Source organism: Erythrolamprus reginae, unplaced genomic scaffold (assembly GCF_031021105.1).
Source record: "Erythrolamprus reginae isolate rEryReg1 unplaced genomic scaffold, rEryReg1.hap1 H_3, whole genome shotgun sequence".
In the NCBI taxonomy this organism is placed as follows: Eukaryota; Metazoa; Chordata; class Lepidosauria; order Squamata; family Dipsadidae; genus Erythrolamprus; species Erythrolamprus reginae.
Window position 1 is genome coordinate 280,080 of NW_027248484.1, and position 12,733 is coordinate 292,812.

The 12,733-nt window shown below is 43.8% G+C and overlaps 1 protein-coding gene across 2 annotated transcripts in view; it reads right to left on the reverse strand.

Moving 5' to 3' along the window:
* The window catches only part of LOC139155549 (E3 ubiquitin-protein ligase SMURF1-like), a 51,509-nt gene extending 43,187 nt beyond the window's left edge, over positions 1-8,322 (reverse strand). Inside the window, exon 1 of one of the 2 annotated variants that reach the window (XM_070730731.1) lies at positions 7,867-8,322. In XM_070730731.1, coding sequence (XP_070586832.1) covers positions 7,867-7,921 — 55 coding nt within the window. In that variant the 5' untranslated portion in view covers positions 7,922-8,322. The remainder of the gene's footprint in view (positions 1-7,866) is intronic. The other variant, XM_070730732.1, reaches the window with a different exon arrangement.
* Positions 8,323-12,733: the final 4,411 nt, after the last annotated feature.

The window sequence follows — 12,733 nt, forward strand, 5'->3', positions numbered from 1 at the left end:
AGTAAGGAGAGGCACGCCTGATCCAGAGAGAATTTTGTGCACCTGCAACGGAGGTGAATCTACTCGGAGCCATGCTGCACCACCGCACCCTTTCTCCAGGAGTTCAATTTTTTGAAGAATGGATCGTTTTACTCGCAAAGAGAGGCAGAAAGATGACTAAGAGATGCTTAAATGGCATTTATCTCATTTAGTAAACTCAGCAGATAGGATTCCAAAAGACACATTAAATATGTACAATAGGATTTGGGCTCTTTCCACGAACCCTTCGGAAACGGGAAACCTCACTTTTAAAAGCAGACTGCTTTCATAGACAGAAAAGAGGGCTTGTAATTTGAGAAACAAGGCCCAAGAAATAGGTATCCACATGAAATTAGTTCCACAGTTCCTCGGAATTTAAGCTGTGTCTTCCAGAAACAAGAGATTTCTTTGAGCTATAAATTGGATGGCCCAAAGGGATTTATCTCTGCTGTATGCAAGCCTGCTTTTGACACAAGCCAGTGCAAGTTTTGGCCTCTCACATGATTAAATGTTGCTGAATGAAAAGTAACCCCCAAACCATGTACTGCATTAGAATTCAGCACATTCTTGCCCAGAAAAATCTCATCTAGCCATCAACCTAGGGGCTATTATCTCTTTCTTTTATCATTCTTCCATGTGTCAACTTTCATTCTCTTGCCAGACGTAGAATTCAAAAGCCAAATTAGGTATTTAGAACATTGGGTTATTATTTTCATTTTTCCCTTGGTTTTTGGCACAGCAAATTCTATCTTTGGAAGTTATTCTCTCACTGTGAAATGTTTTTATTATTCAAGAAATTAAACAGAAAGTTTGTATCGGATCAATAGTACGGTCTAAATAATTGAGAGGTATTTATTTCTAAGTGTTCCATGCTCTGACGTAGGCTGTTCCCACAGTTCTCTAAATTAGAAGAAAAACATTTTTTTTTCAAAAGGGCAACTATTTAATCATTACCATATTAGTAGTAAAAATCTGACTGGGATTCCAGCCTATCAGTTTAAAGGGTACTGAAAAAGTGAAGCAATACAATCTATGCAGAGCAGTCAGTTAGCCACCTAAATTTTCTGCTTAGAAGTTATTTTCTGGAGACAGATCATGACCTATAAAGCCCTTCATGGCACCGGACCAGATTATCTCAGGGACCGCCTTCTGCCGCACGAATCCCAGCGGCCAGTTAGGTCCCACAGAGTGGGTCTTCTCCGGGTCCCGTCAACTAAACAATGCCGCTTGGCGGGAGCCAGGGGAAGAGCCTTCTCTGTGGCGGCCCCGGCCCTCTGGAACCAACACCCCCCAGAGATTAGAATTGCCCCCACCCTCCCTGCCTTTCATAAGCTACTTAAAACCCACCTCTGCCGCCAGGCATGGGGGAATTAAGATTTCCTCTCTCCCTAGGCCGTTACAAATGTTTGCATGGTATGTTTGTATGTATGTTTGGTTTTATATATTAAGAGGTTTTTAATTCGCTTTTAGTATTGGATTTTTATTGTATAGTTTATGATTGTTGTTAGCCGCCCCGAGTTTTCGGAGAGGGGCGGCATATAAATCCAATAAAACTTGAAACTTGAAACATCTTGGAGAAAATCTATCCATGTGGTCACTAAAACCCAACACTGACTTGATGGCACATAATTGTGTGTTAAATGATTTACTGTAGCAAAGCACCCAGGGTTAAGCTCATCTATTCCTCTGAATTTGTTTCCAGCTATAACAAAATAAAATGACAGTAGAAGCAAAAGGATATTATGCAGGCCACATTTTTAAAAAGACGGACCCTGCCATCACAATTTCTGAAAATGACCTTCTGGGGGGAAAGCAAATCAACTGGGCCACTTATAATTTCAGTGTCAAAGATCACTAGTTAACTATGCTGCATTAGTCCATACTGATATTCGCATCTGACTTTAGGGCACTGTGCTCACCTCCGTTTCTTAGCCAAGGGAGACAATGCTGTTGAAAGACAATTTCCATAGTCATATAGTAAACATGATTATTCGCCAAAGGCACTGGGAACACTGTTACCTTTGCACCACAGGAATACCTATTAATCTACTTGCATTTGCATGTTTTCCAATTGCTAGGTGGGCAGGAGCTGGGCCCAGGAATGGGAGCTCACCCTGTCTCATGGAGCTCGGGGGTCTCAAACCTGGGCTGTCAGTTCTCTGACGAGCTCAGCGTCTTTGACTGCTGAGCCATTGTGCCCGGTCAGATGACAGTATGCTAGGCGTAATCTCTTCAATCTTCTTTTTAACATACAGCTCCAATGAGCTTAATTTCAAAATCTGACCTATTATAGTCTGAAGCTCCCATTATAATCAAATTTATGGGAGGCTGCAGGAGGACTGTCTTTGTGTTAATAAACAGGGTGATTTCTTACACTTCACATTTTCAAACCGTGTTTCTCTTGCGATTACAGGATAGTGCATCACCATACTTCTGCAGCTAATTAAACTCACCATCCAAGATGAGCTTTTAAAAATAATTTCACCCGTCCAACCATCTCAGATCAATGGTTTGTTTTTTTCACCAGGCTGTATTTAGCTGTGCTCTTCTGCTAATGCACTAAATATTGTTGCTGTATTGAATTTCCTTTTCCTTGTTATAGTTTCAAATCTACATCAAGGGCATGAATAGAAGTTGACTTAATAAAAGAGCAAAAGAGGGAATGCAATCCACAGAAATACTTGGGGAAAAGGAGGAATCAACTTTAATTTGCTCAGTGCTAATAACTGAAATATAAAATGGCATTTGGACACATGTTATACTCACATAACAAATTTCCACATTAGTCACCTGACCAATACAATACTCAATGGATGCAGTCTTTTAAATCGCTACAACCCCATCTGGAGACTTGCAAATGAAAATACAGTACAAGCAACATTCAAACCATTCAAAACAAACCAGTTTGGCTTCGAACAATCAAATCATCTGACTGTTAACAAACATAATATGTGGGATTTGCTATCGAAGGGAACATTTTTGCACTCCATGGAAGCATATTATTACAGATAAACCTATGGTATTACATAGTGGCGTCCAAAATGTCACATAATAGTGCATACAAAGATATGAAAATCTGAAGGTGCTTGCAGAAAAATATGGAAAAGATAGCTTTAACCAAATCCAGGTGTTAGAAAGTTGATATGTTCAAAATTAAATGAGTATCGTTGCAAGCTAGAAACCTAATGCTAAATAAGCTTGTCAAGATTATTTCAAAAGGATTACCCACCAGGTCCCAGCCTACCTTTATAGCCATGCTTATATAATAAAAATTAATTCTCATGGACTGCCACCAAGTTAAAAATGCTACTAACTTTTAATGATTGCCTAAGATTTATAATTTCCAACTCAGGGTTTATACATAAAGAAGAGTAGACCTTAGGACGGCCAGCTTTTGCTAATTTAAAAAAGACAATAGTGCAAATTCATAAGCTAATGGTCTGAGACAGTATGGTAATAGCTTTCTACATTTCTACCAATTGTATCAACCCAAACAAAGATTAGATAATCTGTAGAATTATTAACTCCCTTATTATTCTCAACTCTCAGATATCACTTAATGTGAATTTGGCCAAGTCCCTTTTTTTATGTCAATACATCTTAGTTATATGTCCAAAGTCTGATGCATGATTTGAGAGAGAGAGCGAGAGAGAGAGAATCAGTGTGTTAGCCTCTATTGAACATTTTAAAAAGTATTCTGATATTACTTTTTTAAAAAAGTAATTTTATATTTTACTTTACAAGCTGTTTCTATTATGACCAAGTTCAAATTTAGCCCAAGACTATTTAACTTATTCTTAGACCAAGCTTGTAGGGCTAATACACATTGACATGCAAAACTATGACAGGTACGGAGAGGGGCGGCATAAAAATTTAATTAATAATAATAATAATAATAATAATAATAATAATAATAATAATAATAGAACCATTATAAATTGGATTGGATAGTTAAAATTAGTTTTCTCTCATTCAGAACAATTCTGTATCTAAAATATTTGCAGGTAAAATAAAGAAGTAACTTAATATGAGAATTAATAATTTATTTAAAACGTATCTTCTTGAATCAGTTTTATTTTGATTTCCTTGCTTTGGTGATTGCGGGCGGCTCAGATTGCGGAGTCAGGCAGCATACAAATTTGATTTAAAAAAAAAAACAGAGCCATTTTAATGTAATAATTAAGGCATCAGGCTGGAAACCGGAACCCCTTGAATTTTGGTTCCACCTAAAGCATGAAGCCAGGCATATGAAAGTGGGTGTCCTTGGGCCAGTCATTCTCTCTCAACCCTAAAAAGCAGACAATGGCAAACCGCTTCCCAAAAACTTGCTATGAAAACTGTCAGGACCCTTCCAGGCAGCCTCAATGACTAGAATTCACCTCTCTCACACAGAGAGGGGGGGAGAGGGGGGGAGGGAGACCAATCAATAACATGGTTAGGTTGAGAAGTCCCCAGTTTAGAAGCTTCAATTATGAATTTGCTGTTCAGCATTAGAGAAATTGCTACTTTAATAGTATCTTCTTTATTTACGAGAAAGCAACAGTTAGCAACAAAACTGCTATTAAGTAGGGATGTTGAAAATAATTACAGGAAATGCATAAAAGTACTATTATAATGCTAAGTAGTGGCAGATCTAAATTAAAGAAATGTTTATAGGATATATTTACAGCAATTATATACTGTAAGTTTATAAGAAAAGAAGAAAGCATCAAGCTGCCATGACAATATAATGACTTCTGTACTGTTTCAAATGTTTCATTCTGTTTGCATCTGAAATGCCTTTTAACTTCTGAAAAAATTGAAACAATTAATGAAGATCAGGAAGACAGAATATCAACGGTAGTTCAATAATCAAGACTCATTTTAAAAATGCAACAGTTAATTTATAGTTCAATGAAAGCAATGCTAAAAAAAAATTGAAATGAATCATTGCTAGGTGTTGAACATTTGGCCCATCATTTTACCCTGGTAAATGGAAGTAGTGTATTAATTTTTGGAGAGAAAACACTCTCAAGCAGAATTCACACTAAACATAAAAAGAAAGTTGGTTTCTGAATTATATTTGGCAAGCAAAAGTCACTGAGGCGCTGAACTACAATTCACCAGGCTTCCCAAAAGAATTGTGTGGAATTTGTGTTAGTCATTCTCAATGGAATTAGCAAATATTCCGAGGAGTATCTGAATTTCATTCAAAAAAAAAGGGGGGGGGGACACCAGACAGGAAGTTAAATATTGTCTAGATTACAAAGGCCAGTTCACATACTTTATTTCCATAGAAAAGTATGCCACTCTACAAGGCCTATGGGCCAGGAAACACCTGTCTTATATGTATTTCACTTACATTAGTATTACCCCAGTTCTATAACATAAATCAATGCAGTTAACCTCCTGTTAAGAGGGAGGGAGGGAGAGAACTGAAGGACAAAAGCTATTCAGCAAAATCATGGCTAACATGCAGACTAAAAGTTTACACCATTCAGATTTCTGAATAGATATATTTGACAGGTTTCTTAGTACAGATGTCTGGTTACATTTATTACAGTGAATATTCCATGGTTTTTTTTTTTAAGAAAACCAAGGGCAGAGTTTTAGAACCATAATCACCGAGGATCCCTACCATCCCTTTTTGAAAGCACCTAATATCATTCTGGCAATATCGTCTTCCTCAATGGAAAAACCCTTAGATGCAATCTAAATGTGCTTTAATACAAGACTACATTGGGCGCCTCTCCAGGAAGTCTTGAACAAAATCTATCCTTCCCGTCAAGCCTCATAAAGTCTGGTTGGCCAGGCCAATTTTTACAAACATAAGAGTATCTGTGTTCCCATGAGAAATTTATTCTGTCAAATATTAACAAACAACAGTACTTTGACACAGAAATCCAGTTGTATTGAATACAATCCTCTGAAAAGAGTTTTAAACAAGGTGCATCCAGAAAATTCCAGGTATTCAACAAACTAAGGGGAAAGCAAATACAGTAATGAAACCCTTCAAGAGGTTTATAGATTTGAAAATCTCCAACCGGAGGAGCTGCAGGAGGGAAGGATTCAGCCTCCTTTAGAAGATACCCCTAAATTCCAACCAGCAAGGGGGGGAAAACCCACAACCAACCAGCTTCCCCCAATTCCACTGCAATGCCGAAACAGTCAGAACTCAAATGTCTGCTGGGCATTTTTGCCAAGACAGCAGAGCAAGAAATGAAAAGAGGGAGCAGGATTTCTCCAACCCACCAAATTGGGGAGATGCAAGAAAGGATTACACACACACACACACACACACACACACACACTTCTTAGGAAAAGGTAAAAAAGAAGGGAGCGACAGTCAATCCATAACAGCAGGAACTGTCTCAGTACTGTTAGCCATGGTGTGTTGCTCACCATGTTTGAATGTCAAGGCCCAAATAAGGCCTTTCTTTACATGGCCACACTTGATCTTAGCCAAAAAGCCGAGAAGCGAACAGCCCTTCGAAAGGTGAGGCTCACCTGCCCCACCACCCCACCTCAGCCTATCTCAGGAAGGAAAGGAGGACCAGCAGTAGCACAACTGTAACCTCTTCCCTCCAAGGCCCAGTAACATCTTCCCTCCAAGGCTGGAGAGGAAGAGAAAGAGGGAAGGAAAACGAGGAAAGGAGAGGAAGAGGAGGAGAGGGCAAAGAGAATGAGGAGTAGGAGGAAAGGAGAAGAAAGAATAGGGGAAAGTGAGGAAGAAACAGGGAAGAGAGGAGGAAAGAAGAGAGGAAGAAGAGGGCAAAAGGAAGAAAGTAGAGGAGGAAGGGAAGGAATAAATAGGGGAAAAAGGAAGAAAAGAAAGAAGAGGGAAAGGAGGCACGGGAGAGGAAGGAATAGGAAGAAAAAGAGAGGGCCAAAAAGGAGGAAACCAGGGGGACAAGGAGCAGGGGAGGAAGGCATAGGGGAAGGAGAAAGGAAGTCAAGAAAGAAGAAGGGAAGGAGGCACACAAAAGAAGAGGAAGAAATTGGGAAAGGAAGAGGAGAAAAGAAGAGAAGATCAAAAAAGTGGAAAGCAGAGGGGGAAAGAGCAGGAGAGGAAGACACAGGGGAAAGAGACAGGAGAGGAAGGAAAGAAAGAAGGGGGGAAGGAGGCACAGGAAAGGAGAAATAGGGGAAGAAAGAGGATGGAAGAAGAGGGGGAAGAAGCAGGAGAGGAAGGCATGGGGAAGGAGAAAGGAAAGAGGAAGAAAGAAGAGAGGAAGGAGGCACAGAGGAAAAGAGGGGAAGAAATAGGGGAAGGAAGAGGGGACCCATAAGGAGGAAAACATAGAGGAAGGAGAAAACATAGGAGAGGAAAAAAGAAAGAAGAGGGGAAGGAGGAAAAGGGGGGAAAGGAGGGAAAGACAGGAAGACACAGGGAAGCAGAGAGACGACAAAGAGAAAGAAAGGGGGAAGGAGGAACAGGAAAGGAGAGGAAGAAATGGGCGAAGGAAGGGGAGGAAAGAAGAGAGGACCCAAAAGGAGGAAAGCCGAGGGAGAGAAAGAAAAGAAAGAAAGGGGGAAGGAGGAACAGAGGAAAAGAGGAGGGAAGGAGAGAAAGAAAGAGGAGAAAAACTCCCTGCTCCAGAATCCACCACCCCTCCGCCCCGCACGCGGAACTACAACTCCCATCACCCCCAGCCCGTCCTCCAGACACAGCCCAGGCCCAAGCTGGGGCGAGGGGGGGCCCTGGGGGGAGGATGGCGATCCCAGAAGAGGCAAACCCCCTTTCCCCTCACTCCCCCACCCCTGCGCATCCCAGGCGCCGACTCCCCCAGCGGGACGGCGCCGGCCGTTGTCGCCCGGGGCGGCCGGGGGGTGTTGGAAGAGGCGGCGGCGGCGCCCCGGCGTCTGTACCTGTGAGGCGGACTTTGATGCTGGAGCCGGCCCTCCGGGTGCCCGCGTTCGACATCGCTCTCCCTCAGGCCGACCCCACCACGCAGGGCAGGCGGGGCCCGGTTCCTCAGCCGCCGGCCGCGGACGCCCCCATCCGCGCTTCCCTCAGGGCCCGACCCGCTCGAGCCCGGCTCGAGCCTCTCCCTTTTCCTTCCTTCCTCACAAAAATAAAAATAAAAGAATTCGCCTTCTTCCCCTTTTTTAAAAACGAAGAAGGTTCATCCTCGGTACGCTCCGGGTTTTTTGTTGGTTTTTTTTTCTCCTCAGAAGCAGCAGCGGCGGCGGCGGCGGAGGCGGCGCCGCCTCACGGAGCTAGACGCCCGCCCCGGCGGACGCGAACGGCGACTGCGCGAGCTCGCGCGCCCGTCCGCGCGCGCTCCGGCCCTTCCCAGCCAAACCGACCGACCGCCTTTCGCTGGCAGGGCAAGGCGCCGCCCACTTTTTCTTCCCCGCCCCCCCTCCGTGCGCGCGCGCGTCTATGCTTACGCCGGAGGACGCGCGCCGCGAGAGAGCGCCCCGGCGGCCATCTTGGGGAGGTCCCGCCTATCGTAAACCTGCGCGCGCGCGACAGAGAGAGAAAGAGAGAGAGGAGGCGGAGTTTTGGGGGCGTGGCGGAATATCCCGGCCTAAAGCAGGGGTAGGCAAAGTTAGTTCTTCTATGACTTGTGGACTTGCTAGCTCAGGAATTCTGGGAGTTGAAGTCCACATGTCATAGAACAGCCAACTTTGCCTACCTCTGTCCTGGAGGATTGGGGGTGCATGAAACTACCAATCCCGTCAGCCCTCGGTGGAAGGGGGGGGTTGAGAAGGAGCCAATCACGGGCGGATTCTCTCTGGAACGTCACAGGTGGCCCACAGGAATATGGGCCCTACCTGAGGAGAGGCCTAGCATCAGCCTCCTGACTCAGGATGATGGGAGAGGTGGTCCATGGCCATCTGGAAAGCAAGGTTGGGATGGAATGTTTTGTACCCAAATTTACACTGATATACTTTTTCTTTATATATACCTTTAAAAAAAATATTAAATTTCTACATATAAAAATAGAAAGAAAAGGAAAAATTTGAACAATTGGAGGAAAATCTGGATTATACATCTGAAAAGCATCTTTTTCCAAATCTGAAAATGGTTAGTTTACTTTTAAAAGCAAAGGATGTGAAGTTGTGTAACTGGACACTAATTTGTTTCCATCCCACATTTCACACCAGGATTGGTTCTGAAAGCTTGGTTAACTGTAGTTTGTGAAATAAATCACAATTGACTGGGTTTCCCTCTTCATTCTCATCACCTCCTCCTGGTTATGTTTGCACAACAAGCTAAGTCCTCCACCATAAAAGCCACACGATACTCAATATATGAATGTCAATTCGCTTTGCAACCGGTACCAGGTAGCAACCACAATCCCCATCCGAAAACAGTGTGACTTGTGATCCCATCTGTCCGTCCATCACCCTGGGGGGGGGAATTATTGACCCCCTTGGAGAGGGTCCGCAACTTGGGCGTCCTCCTCGATCCACAGCTCACATTAGAGAACCATCTTTCAGCTGTGGTGAGGGGGGCGTTTGCCCAGGTTCGCCTGGTGCACCAGTTGCGGCCCTATTTGGACCGGGACTCACTGCTCACAGTCACTCATGCCCTCATCACCTCGAGGTTCGACTACTTTAACGCTCTCTACATGGGGCTACATTTGGAAAGTGTTCGGAAACTTCAGATCATGCAGAATTCAGCTGCGAGGGCAGTCATGGGCTTCCCCAGGTATGCCCATGTCACACCAACACTCGCAGTCTGCATTGGTTGCCGATCAATTTCCGGTCACAATTCAAAGTGTTGGTTATGACCTTTAAAGCCCTTCATGGCATCGGACCAGAATATCTCCGAGACCGCCTTCTGCCGCACGAATCCCAGCGACCGATTAGGTCCCACAGAGTGGGCCTTCTCCGGGTCCCATCAACTAAACAAGAAGTGTAATTTTGTGGAGCCTCGGACTCAAAAAAAGGGGATATAAATCTCACAGACAGTGCAAAGTTTTGAGCCTCACAGAGCCCTTCAGGCAGGAGAAAAACTACCGTAATCCTGATTTATGCATCAGGATAAAAAACTTGTCAAGACAGCAGAGGGCAGCTCATCCTATCCCGAGGTTATTGCTGTCTGATAATGAAAAGGAGGGGGGGGGGATATTCTTACTAGCAATAAGAATTTGCAGCCAAAATGAAAGTTATGGCTGAAAATACCTCGTTTCTCTATAAAATTGGCAGGGCTAGGAGAAGAGCCTTCTCTGTGGGGGGCCCGGCCCTCTAGAATCAGCTCCCCCTGGAGATTCGTACTGCCCTCACCCTCTTCGCCTTTTGTAAGAGTCTTAAGACTCATTTATATAGTCAGGTTTGGGCCGATTAAATCTTGGCCCAAGGTCTAAAAGGTGGGAAGAAGCCTCCATGGCGCCTCTCTAGGAATCTCCTGGGAGGAAACGGATGGAAAAGATGGGGAGAAGCCTCTGTGGGGCCTCTCTAGGAATCTCCTGGGAGAAAACGGCCTCCACCCTCCCTGTGGTTTCCCCACGCATTATTTGCTTTTAAATTAATTCCTGTGGAGAAAAAATTGCTTCTTCTTACAAACTTTTCTGCTTAAGAACTTGGTCACGGAACAAATTAAGTTTGTAAGTAGAGGTACCACTGTACCTTAAACACAAAACACCTTTATTACATACCTCTCATGCATCAAGCTACACGATGGAACAGATGGCAAAGAGGAGAGAGGGTTTGGCGCATGCCTGAATTATGGAAGAAATCCACACAGTGGCCTGAAGGATATTTTTCTTTAAAAAAATAATAATAATTCTTCCCATCTCTGTTTTAACCTGTCTAAGGTCAAAAAGAGGCCATGATGGCAAAGGCTTTTCTAAACGATTTTTTTAGAAGGATGGTGGTTTACAAAGAGATTTTTCCCAGATTCACACGTTGCGTAAAATCCTGCTAGAGTTCATTATGCTTGTCGTGTTCGTTTCTCGTCGTGCGTAAAGGGGGCAGAACCTGGAATTGGTGGTTAAGAGGGGTAGACTTCAACTCCCAGAATTCCTCAACTAGCTGGGGAATTCTGGGAGTTGATCTTAAAGTCCACACATCTTGCCAAGTTTGGAGAAACACTGGTATAACGTATGGATCGTGGGCAAAATGCTACCAGTTCGGCGCGATTCGGAGAACCCGTAGTAGCAGCAGCAACATGAGGCTCCGCCCACCTGCCTGGATGCCACCATTTTCTTTTAGCCCCCTGCGCGGGCATTAAGCCGCCCTGGCTCTGCAGAGAAGGGAGGCATAGAAATCCAACCAAATAAATAAGAGCGTGGTTCCAAACTGGTAGGGAAGGTACCGTACTTTTCAGAGTATAAGATGCACCTTTTTCCTCCTTAAAAGAGGCTGGTGTGTGAATGTAGCTTTTTCCCCCCAGCCCTAACTAGCTGCTAACGATCTTCCCAGCTCTTATCTTGCAGGCTCTTTCATTGCCTCTCTCTGCAAAGAATGTTTTCCAAGCCCTAAGTTTTTGCAGTGTTTTTTTATTGCTCTAACTTGCACCAATTAAGTTTCTTCCCAGCCCTAACCAGGTGCGCCAGTTGCGGCCCTATCTAGACCGGGACTCACTGCTCACAGTCACTCATGCCCTCATCACCTCGAGGCTCGACTACTGTAACGCTCTCTACATGGGGCTACCTTTGAAAAGTGTTCGGAAACTTCAGATCGTGCAGAATGCAGCTGCGAGAGCAATCATGGGCTTCTCTAAATATGCCCATGTTACACCAACACTCCGCAGTCTGCATTGGTTGCCGATCAATTTCCGGTCACAATTCAAAGTGTTGGTTATGACCTATAAAGCCCTTCATGGCACCGGACCAGAATATCTTCGGGACCGCCTTCTGCCGCACTAATCCCAGCAACCGGTTAGGTCCCACAGAGTTGGCCTTCTTCGGCTCCCGTCGACTAAACAATGTCGTCTGGCGGGACCCAGGGGAAGAGCCTTCTCTGTGGGGGCTCCGACCCTCTGTAACCAGCTCTCCCCTGAGATTAGGATTGCCCCCACCCTCCTTGCCTTTCGTAAACTCCTTAAAACCCACCTCTGCCGACAGGCATGGGGGAATTGAAACATCCCCCCTTGCCCATGTTGTTTTGGTGTTTGATTGATTGTGTGCTTGTTTTTTTATATATATTGGGATTGTTTTTATTAATTTCTTAACCTAAAATTGTAATTGGATTGGTGGGTATTGGATTTGTCACTATGTACTGTTTTTGCCATTGTTGTGAGCCGCCCCCAAGTCTGCGGAGAGGGGCGGCATATAAATCCAATAAATCTAAACTAATCTAATCTAATCTAATCTAATGTTCCCAGCTCTTACCAGCTTGCAAGCTCTTTCATTGTTACTGTCTGCAAAGAATGTTTTCCAAACATTGTTTTTGTAGTTTTTTAAAAAAAAATTGCTTTACTTGCTCCGAATGTTTCTTTCCAAGTACTAACAATGTTCCCAGCTCTTACTGGCTTGCAAGCTCTTTCATTGTTACTCTCTTCGAATAAAGTTTTTAAAAAAATAAAATAATGTGCTGAAGCTGACCAGACTAAGGACGCTAGCCAGATGAATACCTGGTAAACAGATTCTTTTCCATATTCTCCTCCCCTAAAATTAAGGTGCGTTGTATACTCTGGTGCGTCTTATACTCCCCCCAAAAATACAATAAATATATTTCACTCCTGGTATGGATGCTTCTTCAAGACCAGCTGAAGAGGTCTGCTCTAGATTGAACGGTTGTCACAAACAAGAAGAAAGGAAGATAAATCCTCCGGACACAA